Source organism: Neophocaena asiaeorientalis, unplaced genomic scaffold (assembly GCF_003031525.2).
Source record: "Neophocaena asiaeorientalis asiaeorientalis breed wild unplaced genomic scaffold, Neophocaena_asiaeorientalis_V1.1 scaffold29, whole genome shotgun sequence".
In the NCBI taxonomy this organism is placed as follows: Eukaryota; Metazoa; Chordata; class Mammalia; order Artiodactyla; family Phocoenidae; genus Neophocaena; species Neophocaena asiaeorientalis.
In genome coordinates, this window is record NW_020174423.1 from 4,603,279 (window position 1) to 4,623,731 (window position 20,453).

The 20,453-nt window shown below is 42.0% G+C and overlaps 1 protein-coding gene across 1 annotated transcript; it reads right to left on the reverse strand.

The window, feature by feature from the left end:
- Positions 1–1,760: 1,760 nt before the first annotated feature.
- Positions 1,761–20,157, reverse strand: ERICH5 (glutamate rich 5). The gene is given in 4 exon segments (XM_024756622.1): positions 1,761–1,793; positions 1,796–1,917; positions 3,422–4,327; positions 20,100–20,157. Coding segments are annotated over 4 exon segments (1,119 nt in total).
- Positions 20,158–20,453: the final 296 nt, after the last annotated feature.

Here is a 20,453-nt window from a genome sequence, read left to right on the forward strand (position 1 = left end):
AAAGAATTCTATATTGGTTTTTTTTTTTTTTTCTCGCAGTACGCGGGCCTCTCACTGCCGTGGCCTCCCCCGTTGCGGAGCACAGGCTCCGGACGCGCAGGCTCAGCGGCCATGGCTCATGGGCCCAGCCGCTTAGCGGCACGTGGGATCCTCCCGGACCAGGGCACGAACCCGTGTCCCCTGCATCGGCAGGCAGACTCTCAACCACTGCGCCACCAGGGAAGCCCTATATTCTTTGTTAATGAATTAAGTGTAAATGGGAACACTTGGTATTTATTATTCATTTATTGATTCGACAAATACTTATCAAGCACCTACCATGTCCCATTAAAAGAGCTAAATGCATGAATTCAAAGACACATAAAACAATCCTTGTTCTCAATAAAATCACAACCCAGCTTCTTTACTTTGCAGGAAGGATGAAGTCATCTACTCAAGTAACTCCTCTTGTTGGCTACCTCAACTCTTTAAAGTCAGAAACATAAACTAACATTAAAATCAGAGTAAGGATGATAATTCTTCCCTCTATCCTATATTCTTAAAATTAATTACATCATCTTAATAGTTTAATATAGAAGCTAAAGTAAAAATAGTCTAGTTAATTCATCTGAGCAGTTATCTTTAAACTACATATTTACAAATAAGATAAAGATATAAAATGTTTCCAGAATATAATTCTATCCTGATATTCATAAACACAAGGCACTCGTTGGTGGGCAAGATTGCTATCATTATTATTATTCACATATCATCATTTACCAAAATCCCTTGGCAACTTTGGAGGAATACTTGAAAAGGGACTTTCTGTGGTGTATCATTTTAACACAAAGGAAATATTATAAATGGTTTTTAAATCCTGATTTTTCAGCTCTTTTCCACATCTAAAGCCTAATATTAAATCAGAGTAATCTTAAAAAAAAAAAAATAGGGCCCAAGGAATAGACTCCACATAGGCAACAAATCTAGGTTTTAATTCTTGCTGTTTGTTGCCTCTGAAATATATTTAAAAGTCAGTTAATTTAAAATCCCTTTAATATCAGTCAAAAGGATAACACCAATTGAAACACCTCACATAAGTATAAAATCACTAGGCGATTCAAAATGGCACATAAAACATGTATAACCTTTCATTGTGAAAATGCCTAATCTTATAACAGCACCAGAGTCTGCATTCCTTTAAGAAGAATTCTGTTACCATATTTAATACACCATGATCAATAAGGATGTATGGTAGTAGATAGACTTAAGGTGAGAAGATAATTAGATGACATACTTTCCCAGGTTCCCACCAGCTCTAAATTCTGTGATAGGAAAGAAATACTAGGTATAGTTTGCCCGGTTATTGTTGATCATTCTTACTCCATCCTAATTCCAACTGTATGACTTTATTATCATGAGCTCCCTAAAATCTGCTAACTCCTTTCTCCGGCCACCTATACTTAAAGGTTTATACTTTCTTTTAGGGTCTCACTTTCTACACTGAATGGACCCATTGCCACAGTGAAGAAAACACCCTCACGCTCTTAAACGAACATATACCCTAGCTGGTATTGGCTCTAGCTATTGTAGTTTTCTTCTTCTTCTTTTTTTTTTTTTGTAGTTTTGAATTGTAAGTAGCTAGAAAAACTGTTCACAGCTTAGCAGTTTTATGGAACAATGTAATCAAGAACATGATAACCACACTCCTTGTATAAAACATGTAGATGTTGAAAGATAAGATCTGTAACCACAAACTTCACTGCCGCTTTCTGTCTTCTCTGTTATAATACGTTGTGTCCGTTCACCCGTCCATCACCATACCTATATACGGGGCTGCTGAAAGACCCACAGCTTCTCCTGTTTCTTCTTCTTTTGTTTCAGCCCCTTCACTTACTTTCTCATTCTCCACATCTGTTTCAACCTTTTCTCCTGTTTCACCTGGAAAAGTAACCAAAGGTGATATTAAGAGATACTTGTTTAGCATTAGTAACAAAGTGCCCCGCAGCTGGTTTCCAAGGGGGGCAGCCCTTGCTCTTTAGGTCTAGACAGTAAGTTTCTCTGGTGTTGTCAAGAAAGGCAATTGCCCTGGGTCTCTCAGATCCTCGGAGTGGCCCATGTCACTTACCATTTCCGAGTCTTCGCATTTTCTTATATAAAATCAGGATGCAGAATTACCCAAGAAAGACAGTAGAACGTATTACAAATAGAAAATTCCATTTATATTTAATTCAAAATGTGTTCTATGGGTGCCCAGAAAGCGTCTTGTTTGGTCATTCTGGTGTTTAAAGAAAACAATCGTTGAACTTTTAAAGAGTTTAGACATTTAAAAGCCTGGCCATTGCACATACAAATTTTTCCCTAAGAAGTCACTTTGGGCAACACTGGTCCCCGTGCTTTGAGTGGAGCCCAGAAGCAGCTGCCTCTTTTGATAGGATGGTGCTGCTGTTAACCAAGGTGCCCGGGGCTTCCCACAGCATTACATGTGCCCCTCACTTCACCCACTCATTATCCTAGGCCCTAAAGACTTGAGTTTGCCAACCCTGATCTAACAAATATATACCTTTACTTGCTTCTCCCTCGTTATTCCCAGAGCACTTTTATATACCTTCACTAAAGCACTTACCTCAGTAGACTGTAGTATTTTGTTTAAATTCTGCCTTCTCCCTGCTAGACTGTGAGCCCCTTGAGAACAGGGACTAACCCATTATTCCTGCAGCTAGCAGATGATTAGACACTCAAAAACTGCTGCATTAACTAATGAGAGAATTAAAAAACAGATGAATGTTTCACTTAATTATACTGTAGGGTGAAACCAAAATTTACTAAAATGTAAAACCTGCCCTAGAAGAATTTTTTTTATTATAACTCCAATAAAGAACAGTATAGATACCATTTGCTTTATACTGGTAAAGTACATAAAAAAAAAAACACCATTTGCTAAGACGTAGTACATTTCTCTAGTCTTCTAATAAAGATAAAAAGACTATAGGAGGACAGGAGCAGGCTGACAGTAATTTTCTAAGGATAAGAGTGCAAAGATGAAAGTGACACTCTAAGAGGCATTATTTGTGTGTTCTTTCATTAAGAAGTCAGTTCCTCCACTGACCATCTTTAATTTGTATCCTCATGCCATACATACATGGGGCCTGATGAAGAGTGAACTCGGAAAAATTCAGAAATTTAACATTCCTTCAATATTCCATTTTATTCAACAATGAAGCTCTAGGTTACAAATCTGGACACAGACTATGCTTTAGAAAATTTGTGCCAGAAAGTCAAATGCCTGTTTTTCAAGTATGGAATCCTTTTTGGTTTGGGTCAAATGAACTTCAACCACTGAAACAGAGACTAGAGGCGCTGTGTCAGCCACCCCGGTCCCCCAGAGATGATCTTTTATGGAGCACACCTAAACAACCTGAATCTGTGACAGCTTGACTTTTACCTTCAACGTGTTGGTCCTCTTCGTTAGCATGAATATTCCTGACCGTTTCTACATTTGCCTCTGTCTCTAGAATTTCCGCTGGATGTTCCATGTTTCCAACTATTCTTTCAGGTTGGATCTGCTCCATGTTTCCTGGACCTTCAGGAGTTTTATGGAGCGAATCATCCTTGACAGCTGTTTCCATAAGCTGGCTTCTGTCTGATACTTCTGGTGTTCCATTCTCTCTGGGAATCATCTCTAGAAGTTGGGACTGGTCATCTTCTCCCAGTGTTTCTTGAAGTTGCTGCTTTTCAGCTGTTTCCACAAGCTGACTTCCTTCCAATATTTCTGGAGATTCCGTCTCCTTGGGAACTGTTTCTGGGAGTTGGGACTGTTCATCCGTCCCCATAGCTTCTTGAGATTGTAGCTCTCTAGCTGCTTCCAGAGGTGGAATTTTCTCAGCTGTTCCTAGGGGTGTCATCTCTCCGGCAGCTTGTGGATTCTCAGTACCTTCCACTGCTCCAGGAGAGTCCCTCTCTCCCGCTGTCCTCAAAGGTTGACTCTTGGCTTCTGCTCCTAAAGCTTCGGTCTCAGTGTTTCCTTTAAAAGGCTGAGCCTCTGTCATTGCTTCCACGTCCTTCTTCTTTTCTCCTGCTCCTGGAGTATCATCTTTGCCACCTGGCTGAGGTGACCCAGACTCCTTCAGTCCCTTAAGAGGCTGAATTTCCTCTGTGGATCCTGGTGGGTCTGCAGCGTCCTTTGCCAGGGGCTGTTCATGGAGGGATTTAACACCATTAGCTGTAGACACAGCTGAAATCTTGAGCTTTTCTAGTCGAGGAAGGCTTTCGTTTTGTACCTTGCCATATAAAGTAGATTCTCTTCCCAGTGTACGTGGTTTTGGTTGGACAGAGCAGGACTCACTTTCTTCTGTGGTTGAAAAATACATATTTGAAGTTACTTTTTATCATTCATTTGAAAAGAAAAAAATACAAATTATTGTTTAGTTTCTATCCTGAGAAAGTATATTGCTATCAAGAAGTAGATTTAACAGTTCAAGACAGTCCTGGGTACAGTACAGTTGAGTACAGAGAGGCCATACCATGACCCTAACATGCCCTAAGTCAAATCTCTTTAGTGTTTTCAGCTCAAATACCTAGTCTTAAGCGTGAAGATCCCCCCAAATCACAGGGTTTTTTTTCCTGTTTGTTCCTTGTGCACCTTCTCATGACTCCAGTCCCATATTCTAATTTAGTACCCTTTGTTTCCTCATGCTGTTTCCTCTGCCCCACCCTTTCTCCTCCTTAGGCTTGGTAGAAGATTTTATAGCCCAAGAAGTGGTCCTTGGGCTGCTAGAGAGGTCTTACCTTCCCCTAAAGCAGAATGGCCCTCAGTGAAAGGAAAGGGTCCCCTGACAGAGAAGCCCCACTAGGTCAAAACTAAGATGTCTGGGAGAGAAAGTGGCAGGCACAGTCCAGCCTGAGTTTCATTTCATTTGGGGGTCCTGGTTAGAAGAGAAATCAAGAGAGAGTTGGGAAACATGCATTTTAATTCTGTCTCTTCCCCCAACTGTGTGACCTTGGGAGCTTAGCTCCCAATAATCATATCTATAAAATGGCAGTGAATCTGTCTCTCCTACCTACGTCAGAGTTGCAAGAGGCATCACATCACATTAAACAATGAATGCATAAGTGCCCTCTGGACAATTTAAGAAAGCAACGTGGCAACGTTTATACTCTTTGACCCAGTGATCCTACTTCTGGAAATTTACCCTAAAAGCAGAAACTTCAGGGAAATGCTCTGGGGGAAAGTATATCATCCCAGTATTCTTTATAACAGCAAAATCTGGAAAACAACTTAAAAGTATAATAATTTGGGGGAAAGATCAATAATCCATTGGGTGGAATATTATTGTACCATGAAAAAGATGATTATGAAGACCATATGCTAAAATAATAAAATAATTATTATATAATAAGTTAAAAAATCAGCACTCCCAGTTGGGTTAATCAAATAAAATAATGGATATAAAGTGTATATTAGCACAAGGTCTGCTGTGCAACTATGTGCTCAATAAGTTAGCTATCAATTTTATATACAGTATGATTATAGCAATGTTGATCATTGGAAAGGAGAAAGACAGGAAAAGCAAACAGAGGGGGAGATACTGGAAGAAAATAAACCAGCATGTTAAAATGGGCCTCTAGGTGATATATTTCCTCTTCTACCTTTTTTTCCCCAAAGATAATTTTTCATCTTTTCTTGTCCTTTTTTTCCCTAAGTTACCCCTGACCCCAGCTATATATGCATATCGTTTAAAGAGTTACCTGCTTATTTAATGTAAGTTAAGATATACAACTAAGATTCAGGTCTGCTCTCTCTTTTCCCCTTCTCTAGGGTCAAATTTAGCTGTCTGGGAGGGATACTTTTTTTTCCTGTATCTCTAAGTGAATTGCTACTTCATTATTTTTTAGTTTGGGCATTTCAACTAACTCCCACTATGGAAAATAAAGACTTAGCACTTTTTTTCTGCACCTCCATCATCCTTCACCCTCTCCCATTACACATTCACATTTCCTTTCAATTCAGTAATTGCATATTAGTAATGATTTAAGATAGTAATCATGAGACTTCCTAGGTGGTCCAGTGGTTAAAAATCCACCTTCCAATGCAGGGGACGCGGGTTCCATCCCTGTTCGGGGGACTAAGATCCCACGTGCCGTGGGGCAACTTAGCCTGTACACTCTGGAACCTGCACATTGCAATGGAATATCCCGCATGCCGCAACAAAGATCCCACATGCCGCAACTAAGACCCGATGCAGCCAAATACATGAAAAAATAAATATTTTTTAAAAAATAAAATACAATAGTAATCATGTTGTAATTTGGGTTATATCGATATTCAGTTATATGTACATGTAATGAATATGTCTGCTACGAAGAACTGAGCCATGTAGTAAACTATTACTTGTGTAAATAAGTTTTAGTTTGTTTTTCCCAAGTTAGTAACTGTCATGGATCTTCACGTCCTTAGTTTATGTATTCTCATTACTTCATTTCACTGCCAATTGTTTCTCTTTTTAATACATTTATTCACATCAAATAGTCTCCCACCCTACCTCTGCGACTGTATTTGAATCCCCCAGTGGAAAGGAATTAGAGCTGAAGCTGGAGAAGCAGAGTTCAGAGGGGATTTTGTGAGACACAGGACACAGGCTGTGGGCCTGGGGTCCAGAGCTGGGAGGAGGGCTAGCCTTCGCCTCCCCCTCCAGCCTCGTTAGGCACGAAGCCTTCAAATTAATAGCACAGAAGGCAACTTAACAGAAGCAATTTCTCAGGTCTATAAAGAAATTCATTATGACAAGATAATTCATTTAGATACCACACAAAGGATATTTAGGTGATGGCTGCGTTAGGGAATTGACAAGGAAATGTATTATTATGCTAATCACAGATGTCTGCCAAATTATATTTTCTGGTAAATAGTTATTGCAGTGATCAGTACTGTCAGTTAAATGAGACGAATGATTTTCATCCAGCTGTGCCAGCTGTGGGTGCATTCTATTGTCATCATTCTTCTAGAGCAGAGAGCTGGAAGGAGAAAATGTGTTGACACACCCAAATCACAGCCACTCAATTTTATATTTTGAAAAATATATTATGCTATCAGGCTAAGTCAAGCTTTTTTCCCCTAAAACCAAAAGCTTTGTGAAAATTTATTTATACACAAATGGTGTCTTACGTTTCCAAAGGATCTACCAATTTTTGCCATAACTAGAACATTGATGCCCATGATCACAGTATCGATTTTCATTCTTATATACTTTTTCTAGTCTTACTGGCGTACGTGAAGTAGGGAAATGTCCTCAACATATAACATTCTTATACTGCAACTTGAGAATAGTCAACCAAGCTGGGAAATATTACAAAAGAAGTCACTGTCTCTAACATTTTTCTGAGGTAGCCCCAAAAGCTAAAACATCTTTAAAATGATCACCAAAAATTAGAGAAAATGCGAAAAGTGTAGTGACACACTCGTTTTGTAATTCATGTTGATTAACTGCACTCTGAATTTTGAAATAAATGTATTTTGGAGTTAATAACTCCTCGCTAATCGCTCAGTAGTTCTTTTTCCTATGTGATAGAAGAGAGTAATCTGCTCTAAAAGGGAGGACAGAGATCTTATGATCTTGAAAATTGACACCTCCAATGTACTAGGTTGGAATCCTCATTCTTCCACTTACTAGCCTTGTTAAGCCTCTTTGTGCCTCAGTTTCATCACCTGTAGAGTGGGAAGAGGAGCGGTCGAGCTGTTGTGAGGATTACACGAGTTAATACCCGGAAAACACCAGCACAGCGACTGGCACCCCCTGAACGCCAAGCAAGCTAGCCATGGAAAGCGTTACACTTCACCTGCCAGCCCTAGCAAGGAAGAGACCATGGTGGACACACAGAAAGGGAAGGGAATTCCATTCATCCTAATACTGGTACCTTTCTCTGAGCCTATTCAGAAAAAAAGAAAGATCAGAGTCAATACGTGAAAAGGGTTGGAAAACAAATGGTTGTTTCAAACCCTCTCTCAGAGGACACAATACTAAAGACTACAGTGACCACAAAACTTCCTTTCTTATGCTTCGGAATGTTTTTATCTCCAGCTGCTGAGGGAAGTACAGTTTGGGGATCCATCTGGGCTCCTTCCTCTTCAGCTGGAGCAGGGCATTCCAGACTGTTCTGATGTTCAGTGTGACCCCTCATCCCATCATTTACTTAACTGTGCAATCCAGACAAGTTACGAAACTCTCTGGACCTCGGTTTCCTTATCTATTAAATGAGGATATTATCTTGCCTTTCAGGCTTGTTAGGATCATTGATAATTCTGAGGTGATATGTGTGTGATTACTCAACATGGTATGTGACACGAGAAGGTACTCAGTAAACAGGGACGCAGCCAAAGGCTCTGCGGGTTTCTCAATGCATGGGGTGTGTCCCGCTGAAGGGGCAAGGGAGAGATGAACTCCAGCCTGTGTGCACCAGCAAGGTTGCATGCATCAGGGGTGGGAAGGGCAGCTTTTTCTGATTTCATAAAGGTCCTCTGTGGGTTAGCAGTAGCCCAGTAGTAGTCAATAAATTATAGCTAATTTAGCAACAGAAAGAATGAACTGCAACATTAAAGAGCTTGGATAAACAGTCCCCTAAACACTGTAAAGTTGTCACTGTTGACCTATAAAATTCTGTTGTTACTAATGGTAAGTTTTAAATCATGACTGTTGATAGAGAGTGAAGTAGTATTCATGTCAGCCATGATTTGACCAGATTTGACTGGCATTAATAAAGGCCACTGTTAGCTTTTATATAAACAAATATGTTTCATTCTGTTTGTTGGCTTTAATTTCATTTATTCATGAAGTATTGATCAAGTGCCTACTATATGCCTGCTCTGAGCTAAGCACAAGGGTTACAGCAGTTAACAAGGAAGATCTGGTCCTCGCCATCCTAGACTTTACTGTCTGCAAGGAAATTCAAATAATAGCTACTTCCCTTATTAAGCACAGCTTGGTACCTACACATGACCTCTTACCCAGGGGTCTCCACACTCTGTCCACCTGGTTTTGTGAATCCCCAGGATAACTCCTTGAGGTGGAAGAAGGTTCTACACCATTTCTTCTAGCACTCTAACTTGAAAAGCAGTGAGATCTTTTGTTCAAAAACAGGAGACATTTTATGCCTAATCTGTATTATTATGTAATAAATATTGTGGACAGATGCATTGTTTCCACACCCGAAGTTGTTTAAGGATGTGACTGTTTTCTGAACCCTACATTTTATCAAATCATACACTGCTCTGGGCCTAATCCTTCGGTGCTCATTATCTCTCTTGATTCTGTTGTAAATTGATCCCTGCACAAATTTGTTGTGACAGCTGAACTAACAGAACCCTTGTTGCAAGCACCATTGTGATAGGCACACAAAGAAATTAAATACTAGGCAACATTACAGAAGGGATTAGAACCAGAACTAACATACCTGAAATTCACATTATGGTGGAAGCTTTTCTACTCAGTTCATTACCCTAATCAAAAATGAAAAGTCTCTACCCAGCAAGGAGAAAAACTTGAGGTCAATATTTCCTAATCCATGGCTAGGGCATATCAGCCATCCCAAAGACCTCACTGGATTGTGTGCTGAGTTTTCTAGAGAATCAATGAGAAAGGGCATCCTGGTATTTTCCCTTGCTGCCACCATTTCTAGGTAATGGGTTACTCTTTGCTGCAGTGCACGGGCTTCTCATTGTGGTGGCTTCTCTTGTTGTGGAGCACGGGCTCTAGGCGCGCAGAGGATTCAGTAACTGTGGCACGCAAGCTCAGTAGTTGTGACTCGCAGGCTCTAGAGCTCAGGCTCAGTAGTTGTGCCACATGGGCTTAGCTGCTCTGCGGCATGTGGGTTCTTCCCGGACTAAGGATCGAACCCGTGTCCCCTGCATTGGCAGATGGATTCCCAACCGCTGCGCCACCAGGGAAGTCCCTAAAATTAGTTTTGATATCACAAGGTAAATGCAATAAAGTTTGAAGGTAAATCTAATTTTGAAATTTAACTACAGAGTAACAAGAACATGTAGTTGGAAAGATACTTCTGGAATACTTGATAAGTACACATGGAGATGGGGGGCTTCTGCCTAGGGGAGAGGCTGACATTGAAGAGCTACAGAGCCAGTCATCAAACATAACAAATAGTCACCGCCTTCAGATATGATTTTCTAGTTTCATTTTCTTTGGTTTCTTCTAGACTCCCATAAGATAAACTCTTATCCACAGTATTTGTACTAAAAAAGGCAAGTTTCATTGATTGATGGTCATTATTGGCACATGGGAATCCAACATTTGAGCAGAAATCCAGTCTACAAAATCAAAGACTCGTCAGTGAACAAGGAAAAAGAGAGCAAGTGAAGATTATGTCTCTGATATGTATAAATTGTGACACTTCACCAACCTAAACAGGCCTCGCCCATGATGCTTCACTAGGAACAAGAGTGGCTAACATTTATTGAGGCACTGTGCCTAGAGCTTTACAGGGATTATCTCATTCAATCTTCCCAACAACTCCACAAGGTAAGTCCATTATTATCTCCTTTATATAGTTGAGGAAAGATTAAGAACATTTATCCGGGAAGGGTGCACGGTTCGGAGTAGCAGAGCTCAGATGTGAGCCAAAGGAAGTGTGATCCTACTTTGAAGATTTAGGTGCTTTAAAGCAAATTGTGGTTCCAGAACCTGCACCATCAGTGTTACCTGGGAGGTTTTTGGGTTTTGTTTTAGTGTTGACTCACAGGCCCAAGCCCAGATCCACTGAACCAAAATCAGTATTTTTAATAAGATCCCCAGATAGTTAGCTTATCTATGGCAGCACTCTGGGTTTATCAGGGAAAGGCATGATGGGATTAGTTAGGAGAGACTAAAGTGGATGACAAACACACAGAACTGATGGGTGTGGGTGTCCTGTGTTCTCCGAAGACAGTGCTGCCCATCTTTAAACATTGGGTATGGTCTCTGTCCTCATGCTAGCATGCCATGGCAGCACAAGAGATGAGGTGAGGATATTGCTGCAGCAATGAAGCAAGGGCCAGAGCTGATCTAAGTGAGCTCCATACCGGGGAGCAAGATTTTTCTCAAGCTTCCTCATGTCCCAGAACTGGCTGGGTTTGCTAAGCCTCCACCTTGGCTAAAAGACAAAGCGGTCTTCTAATTTCTCATCTGAAATGAAGGTTAATACTCGCTGCGCCTCGCTCTCTACGGGCTCTGAGCAAGCAGCTCCACCGATGCTCGTATTGGTGGCTGTTCTCCCGGCTCAGCCACTGTGTCTGTGCCTCGCTCCATCACAATGCAGAGTACAAAGGTGCCTGTGGCCAAGAGCAGGTGTCTGTGCTCAAGAAGGGAGTATTCCCATTAGCGGTTAGCAAGTCTGTGGCTGGGATGGGATACTTAAATTTTGCAACAGAGCAGTCAGAGTCACACCAGACATTTGGACCTCAAGTCTGGGTGGTTAGTGTACCCTGAGAGCCCCCCAGAAAAAGCAGCGGGCAGACCAAGTAGGATTGTGAGCCCAGGTCTTTCAGCTGACCGCTGCTACTTCTCTCTCAGGTTAGGGATCCACATGCAATTCAGATGAGTTTGCTGCCATGGTTAGTACAGATCACATTCAGGGAAGTGAGGGGGGACTTCCCTGGTGGCGCAGTGGTTAAGAATCCGCCTGCCAATGCAGGGACACGGGTTCGAGCCCTGGTCCGGGAAGATCCCACATGCTGCGGAGCAACTAAGCCCGTGCGCCACAACAAGAGAAGCCACTGCAATGAGAAGCCTGCTCACCGCAACTAGAGAAAGCCGACGCACAGCAAGGAAGACCCAACACAGCCAAAAAATAGACAAATTAATAAATTAAGTAAATTTTAAAGTAAATAAAGTATGGACTTTGGTTCATAATAATATATCAAGCTTGGTTAATTTCTTGTGACAAATGTACCCTACTAATGTAAGATGTTAATAATAGGGGAAAGTGGATGTGGACTATATGGGAACTTTTTGTACTATCTTCATAGTTTTTCTGTAAATCTAAAACAATTCTAAAATCAAGTGTCTTTTTAAAAAATTATAGTAGCAAAAGTACAGGAGCAAGTAACCTAGCAAAATAAGCTCTAGAAGCCTTAGAAAAATGTTCATAAAACTTAGGCCATTCACATAACCTCTTTTGTGATTTTTGAATATTTTTGTACCACTTGTGCTATTACTGACAGTATTTTTGTCACTTTCCTTTAACACATTTACTAAAAAGAAAAAAAGCTCAGAAAATCAACAGATTCAGATCTAGACCTCGATCTTGAGGGAAAAAACAAAACTTGATCTTGGAAAAGCAATAAAAATTGAGATTTACTAAAATTGATATTAATTGATCTTTTTTATTGAGGACTTACTAGACAATATTCTAAGCCAGGGGTCAGCAAATTTTTTTCTGTCAAGGGACTGACAGATGGTAAATATTTTCAGCTTTGCCAGGCATAGGGTCATTATTGCAACTACTCAACTCTGTCATCTGTCTTTGTAGTGAGAAAGCAGCCTTAGACGATGTGTAAGTGAATGGGCATGTCTGTGTTACAATAAAACTTTATTTACAAAAACAGGTGGTGGGCTGGTTTGGCCAGCAGGCCAGTTTGCCAATCCCTGGTGTAGGCAATATTTAGGTTCCATTTAGTTCCATTAGTGTACTATAGGTACACTATAGTATTAACTCATTTATTCCTGAGAACAACTCTATGAAATAGGAACTACTGTTAATCCTATTTTACAGATGACATCACTGAGGCATAAAGAGGTTGAGTGGCTCAAAGTCACACAACTAATAAATGATCCTGAACCATGATTTAGACCCAGACAGTCAACTCCAGACCCACATTTTAAACTGGAACTCTACTGTCTCTTAGTATGTTGAAATTCTCGCTTTCACGTGTGCCCCCCACCTCTTTCTCTCTCTCTCTCTCACACACACACACGCACTAATTCAAGGTGTACAGGTGATTATAGCCTCTCACAACCATCTAGTCCGTAAAGGACTTCCCTGGTGGCGCAGTGGTTAAGAATCCGCCTGCCAATGCAGGGGACATGGGTTTGAGCCCTGCTCCGGGAAAATCCCACACGTCGCAGAGCAACTAAGCCCGTGCACCACAACTACTGAGCCAGCGCTCTAGAGCCCGCGAGCCACAACTACTGAGCCCATGTGCCACAACTACTGAAGCCGGCACGCCTAGAGCCCGTGCTCCGCAACAAGAGAATCCACCGCAATGAGAAACCCGCGCACCACAACGAAGAGTAGGCCCCCGCACACCGCAACTAGAGAAAGCTGAGCGCAGCAACGAAGACCCAATGCAACCAAAAATAAAAATAAAGAAAAACAAAAAACCATCTAGTCTGTAGAGGTTACTCCAGGGCAAACAAAGGAAAAGGAATTTAGCCAAAGGAAACTATGCGGTTCCTATCAGTCTTAGGAAAATGGAAAAGGATAAGAATAAGGAGGGGAAAAAAGTTCCTTATCATTACCAATGACAGTGAGAAAGAAGCAAGGAGGGCGGTTTGGGGAGGACATTTCAACAGAGGTCCTCACTGGGATGGCTGAAGGCAAAATGTTCTCTCTCAGTAAGAGAAACTACTAGTGAAAGCGATAGAGCAGTTGGAAGGCCTAGCCCAGGGCTTCCCATCTCTTTAATGTCACAGCACACATAGAATATGGTATTTGTGCAGAACACGGGGCACATGGAGAAAGCTGTACCCAGAGGGCTCGGACCATCCCGACCCTGCCTCCCTAGAGGCTGGGAGGAAGGCTGGCACACTGGATCCCATGCTCACAGGCTGGGAAGCTCTGATACATACAACACAGGGACAAATGTATTTCTGTCACCAAAAATAGACTAGAGCAGCATTAGCTGGGCAAGGCTGAGAAGATAGATGAAGCAGGGCGGTCTGCAAAGGGTGGAATGTTCTCATCCTGCAGGGACCCTTTAGGACTAGGTTTTAAAGAAAAGCTGCTAGTTGGAGAAAGCAGAAAGGGCCTTTTCACTGAGTATAAAGACAAACACATTACAGGCTTGAAAAAGTATTGTCCCCGAATGAGTGTCCTGGTGAAAGAGGCAGACAATTAATTGATAAGAAAAGAAAAATACTTGATTTGATGGTACATCCTTATGACTGTAAGGGAAGAAAGCAGATCGCAAGGGCCTTTCTTTTAGTGAAGAGGAAGCAGGTCTATCACTGACCCCCAGGGGCCTGGCATGGGGGGACCTGGGGGAGAGGAATCTGGAACAGCCACAAAGGAGCAGGCCGAGGCTGGGGGCTCAGGTCGTAGAGAAGGCTTGTTGAGCAGCCTCTTGACCAAGAGTCATTTCAATCTTTAGCCTATGAAGTCAAGTTCATTTTATACTTGTCTGTCTTACATGATGTTAATTGGTGCTATTTTGATGTCCACTTTGAGTTATACTGTCATGGCCATAGAGTAAGTTGTATATAAATGAAATGTGACTTTCGGTGACCTGGAAAATATATAGATAGGGCAGAGATGTCATGATGCTTCTTGTATCTTTATACATCTTGCCTCTCCTACTTAATGTCCATTTGGACCTGTCACTTATCTAAACGGGCCTAATATAAATCTGCTCATCTCAAAGCAAGTAAAGCCATACAGATTTGAAAGTCGAGAAGTGTTTGGTGTGAATAAAGAGCATGTTATCAGGCCTTGGGGGCTTTTGTCTTATTAGAAAAGCCAGGCTGGAGGAGAGGCCCAAGGACTGTTGATTGTGTCATCTGAGAAAAGAGGGTCATCTCTCTTGGATGTGGGGCTACGGCCACACAGTCACCATGTCACCAGAGCCCAGTCCAGTAGTCCTGGGGACCCTACAGCCCCTTGGGCCCTTCCACGGAGAAGAAAATGGTGTCAGCTGAACTTGACCCCATGACACACGTTGCCCTTTCTTTTCTCCATCTCCAATGACCACCCTTGTTTCTGAGTATGCTAGCACCACCTGGCTTATTTCACTCACCTTCATAAAGCGTAATGCCTATGGTGTTTTAGCTGTTAAAAACAATGTGAGGCTTTGTGGTTTGGATTTTTGGGGTTCCCCCCCCGCAATCTTCATCCTTAAAGGGATGAAGCTCTGACACCCTTGAATACACACAAAAGAATGAATTCTAGCACCTGATGGCAATTCCCAAGGAAGGGTTTAAGGAATGTGAACGACAGCAACAGCTCTGGGACTGTAAGGAAGCTTCTGAGGCCATCATGATACTTCCCTGACATTAACACTCACTTGGAGAGCTATATTCTGATATTTCGCTTTAAAAAAACAAAATCATTACCTGTACTACCTACACTTATATACACCGGGATTCGAAGCCTGGCCAAGTTTGATGTTTTTTTTAATCAGTTTTGGTGAGCCTTTCAGGAACCCTCATAACTATTCGTTTTTTATTTTAAACTTGATGTTGTAAAACATTAACACAAAAGGGAAAGAGTGAAAGTGTACATGTGAGCTGGAATGTGTGGCAATCTTACAGAAGAATGATTTCATAGAACACAATAAAGCTTTGTTTTGCTGTGTTGATCTTTTCCTGCATGACTAGGAGAGTCTCTTCACAACCCAACCCTGTCTTTTCAAGTCCATCTCGGCCAATGTTACCTTCCAGTCTTTGTTATTCCATGGGTCCTGATGGCTACTCTCCCTCTGCTTTTCTCAGTAGTACTCTCATCCCCCTGAATCCCCATCTCCATCAGTCCATCCATTTACCCAACCACCCCCTCAAGAAATATGGATTGCATTTCTCCTTCGTGGACAGCCACATGACGAGTTCTAGCAGAACCAGAACAGGACCCAGATGGAACTGGAGTTTGTGAAAAGAACAAGAGCTTCGGAGGCACACACATTGGGCTAAAGCCCCAGGTCCATCACTTACTAGCTCTGAGAACTTGGGCAAGTTACTTATCCTCCCTAAGCTGCAGTTTTCTAGCTGTACTTGGCGAAACTAAGGCTCTTATGGGGATTACGTGAGATTATGAGCTAAAGTATCTGAAACCAACTGGGTGCTCCTACCTTGTCTCCTGATTTCTGCTCCATGTTCATGTTTTGATGAGGTAGCACTACTGTCAAAAGCCTTCAATTTTAGAAAAAGATGTATTATGTTGTTGATGAGAGTGTAATTTGGTACAACCCTTATGGAAAGCATTTAGGCAGTTAGCTCTCAAAATTATAAATGTGCATACCCTTTGACCTAGTAATGCCACTTCTGGGAATGGTCTTACAGTTATGCTTGCATACTTTCAAAATGATGTATGTGTAAAGGAATTCACTGCAGTCTTGTTTGCAATGGAAAAGACTGGAAACAAATCAAATGCCCCTTACTGGCGGTCTGGGTAAATAAATTACACGACGGATTCTTAAACGAGGGTAAAAAAGGAGAAAGAAGTACTCTATATTATAGAGAGATTATAGAAAGAGCTCCATATTTTTAGCTGAAAGAACAAGGTAAAGCATAATGGGTATAATACACTATATTTTATGAATAAAGATGGGAGAGGGAAATAATATTTGCAGTATATAAAGAAACTTTGGAACAATATACAAAAAAAAAAAAAGAAAACCTAATAAAAGTATTTACCCATGGCTGTGATTGGAACTAAGCAGATGGTGGGGCTAGGGTGGGAGGTATACTTTTCACTGTACACATTTTTCAAATGTTTTCAATTTTTTGAACCACGCACATAGTTCTTATATTCCATTATAATTAGCTGTATGTAATAATCAGGCCCACCACAAAGACTTACTGAGCATTCTCTGTGCCAAGCTCTAGAGGTGACACAAAGACATACAAGACTCAGTCCAGAGACTTCTAGCACTTGAATGAAAGTGATCCCATTTATATAATATGTGTATGCCAGAAAAGCCTATAAAGCTCATTTTAATGTTAATGATGTTTGTTCTTCAATTACAAAGGAGAAGTGTTTGTCTACTTAGGACTGAAATGTCACTGTGTGAAAATGTTGGCTGATGACTGAAGGTATTTCTACAGTACAAAGATCAATTCACATAACTGTGAAATTCAACCCTCTTCCTATTACCTAGGCAGTGTGGACTCCAAGCAGCTAGTGAGAGTTGAGATAAGAACAAACACATGATTACAGCTGTCAGTGGAAATGTACACACTAACCTAGCAAAGAATTTGTCAATAATTACCATCTGTTTACTCTGTCCACATTGGTGCTTAAGCTATAAAATCTCAGAAGTCTGCCAGAAACGGATGGCATTTATATCAGGAAAGAGTGGAACAGTAATCACACCTAGAAACAGAGGGCTGGTAGCACAGGGAGGAAGGTTCAGATGCCAAAGACCTGGAAACCTTTGGGTCCATTAATGTCTATGAAGTCAACAGAATCTCTGTGTTCAGATTCATCAGCTCCTCAAGGCACTGAAAGGAATAAAAATTGTCCTAATATGTAGAACATGCTTCCATGAACACAAGAAATTCCAAATTCAATCTGTCTAGTCGTCCTTTGGAAAAGAAAAGCCTCTTTCCTCACACATTTCAGGGCATTCAGTAAAAATCTATGTGTGACTACCACGTACCAGGCTCTGTTCTGCACTTTGAGTAGCACTGGATAATTATTTACACCAGAGGCCAGTCTCTACCTCTGTCCTCGTCCCCTTCCCCCGACATCTCTTTCCCTAGTGAGTCATCTTTTGGAGGTGATGGAAAGCAGCTCAGTGGGATTCGGTGTCTGATGGGTCAGAGCAAATGTCTGCATGAGATCAATCGTACGGACTATTCCTATTCAGCCTAACAGCTACCAGACCAGTAGTAACTATCTGATTCGTTGGAGCCCAGAAAATAAGTATTATACCTCCATATTTTAGTGTTACAGGATTTTGGAGCTGTAAGAGATCTTAGAGGTAATCTAGTCCAAGCCATTATTTTATGATGCTTTTGCTTCTAGGCTAATACTGCACTATGTATAACAGTTCTTAAGCCAGTTACAGAAAATTGTTAGGTGGAACTGTACAAACAGTAATCCAGTCTACAGGCTAGTTGATGTATTTTAGCTTTAACTCATAGAGTTCTAAGGTTGATATTGCGAATTTTAAAAGAATCTCTTATGATATGAAGATTATCTGTAGCTCTATGGGAGTGCACAGGAAACTTCTCTACATCTATGTAGCTGCTGAAAATATCTAAGGCTAAATGTCCTCCAAATATTCCTAGTTTAAACTTGGAAGCAAATATAAACTTCACATTTTACTGACTCTTACTTAGGGATAAATATTTTACTTGTGATAATATTTATTATATTTATATCATATTAATATATTATGTGCATGTATTATAATATTTCTATAATAAACTCTATTATACTATTAAATTTATTAAATTATAATAAATACTCTATTATACTTTACTATATTTCTTTTGTTGTTTGCATAGTGGATGACCACACACCTAATGGGGAACCAGAGTGATTTGAGACAAAAACAGGTTTAAATCTAGTTATCACAAACTGTTTAAGGAGGAAAAGAACAGACGAAAGGTCAAGTTCTAGAATCACAGTACCTGAGTTCAAAGCCCAGCTCTGACTCTCAAGGAGCCCCGCAACCTTGGACAAATTATTTACTCTTCTCTGTAAAATGGGGATGATCATAATACTTTGTCAAAGCATTGTTATAAGGATTAAATGAAGTAATTCATTCAAAAATCATGTGCCAAGCATTGTTAAGCACTGGGGGTACAGTGAGTAAATGCATGTAGGGGACATTTAATAACCTTGGACTATTTTTATCTAAAAGCACATACAGGCTTAGGGTTGTATACGGAATTTAAGGAAGTTGTGAGCTACAGAAACAGGAATGAATTATTTATGGAGCCTCCAAGACCATGGAGTTGAAATGCTAATGAACATACAATAGTATCCGATTACAAGAGAGTACTGTCTGAGGATCAGAAGCAAAATACACCTGTTGATTGATTCGAGATGTGCATTGAGCAATTTATGCAGTGTATTAATTGATTTTCTATGCAACTGGTTGTTACTCGTTTTAACACTTCTTTCAGAACAACATCCGCGAAAACTTAGAACAGCAATGAGAGCATGAATAAAAAATGAAACGGTGTGACTCATGTGGATGGTTATTTATACTGGCGATAAAATGCTTTTTAAAACAAGGTTGTTAAAAAAAAAAAAGACAAGGTTACTCATTCTTTTCTGAGAGGATTAAAAAACCCTTCCATCCGTTGGACACTTCTGTCCCTCCCCAAGAGTAACAACATTCCCTACAATCATTTGTTTAACTTGTTTGTTGTCTGTCTCTTCCAACCTCAACCCCCAAGAGTAGGGTCACTTACGTTGAATACCTTCAGCATCTAGCCAAGCACCTGGCTGTTATACAGTAGACACGTAGATAACATGTTGAATTTCTATATAGGATTCAGTGAAGACCACTTTATTTTAATCACATGCATATTCGTCAAGAAATACTTAAGTCAAGGATAGAGGAAAATGTATCTGACCTCTTTAAAAGTGCAGGAACCTGGGCTTCCCTAATGGCGCAGTGGTTGGGAGTCTGCCTGCCGATGCAGGGGACGCGGGTTCATGCCCGGGTCCGGGAGGATGCCACGTGCCGCGGAGCGGCTGGGCCCGTGAGCCATGGCTGCTGAGCCTGCGCGTCCGGAGCCTGTGCTCCGCAACGGGAGAGGCCACAACAGTGAGAGGCCCGCGTACCGCAAAAAAAAAAGTGCAGGAACCTATTTGATGGAGTAATCTGAAATCTCGTACGTTTAAGAGATTAACAGCAGTTATCGTCAATTGAGGAAATTTCGCCTCTGTTGAACAGAACGCTGTGGCTGAACGCGTTAGGGATTTAAGGCGAACTCCCCGCGGTCACACCCCCCAGCAGGACCTTCCCACGCCTGGGCTCTCGCGGGGGGCAACGTGCGCGGCGGAGCGCGCGGGAACCGCCGCATCCTGGGGCACAGCAGCGCCGCTCCGGGTTCCACTCGCATCCTCAGGGAGGAGCTGCCCCCTGCCGGGCCGCCTGAGCACGAGACGCACCTGACGGACACCCAGGGAGCAAACGACCCGAAGCCCGAGGCCCGGGCGGGGGTGGGGCCGGGTCCCCTGCTCACCGCTGCGGGGCCTGATGCCGTCGCCGGCCTTGTTGAGGGCGCTGCTGGAACAGCCCATCGCGGGCAGGAGGGCGCCCGGCGGGCGAGCGCGGCCCCCTGTCCCAGCTCCGCGCGGGCTTGGGTCCCCGAGTCCGGATCCCGCGCGAACCGCTGCCTCAGCACCAGTTCCTCCGACTTCGCGCGGCCGCTCCCGCGGCTGCAGAGCCCAAGCCTGGAAAGGAAAGCGAGCCGCTCGCTGGGGGAAGGAGCCAGGGTGGGGACAGCAAGGACGCAGGAGAGGACAGAGACAAGGAAGGAGCCAGGTAGGGAGAAGGTGGAGAGGGTGGGAAAGGCAGAGAGGAAAAGGGCTTCAGC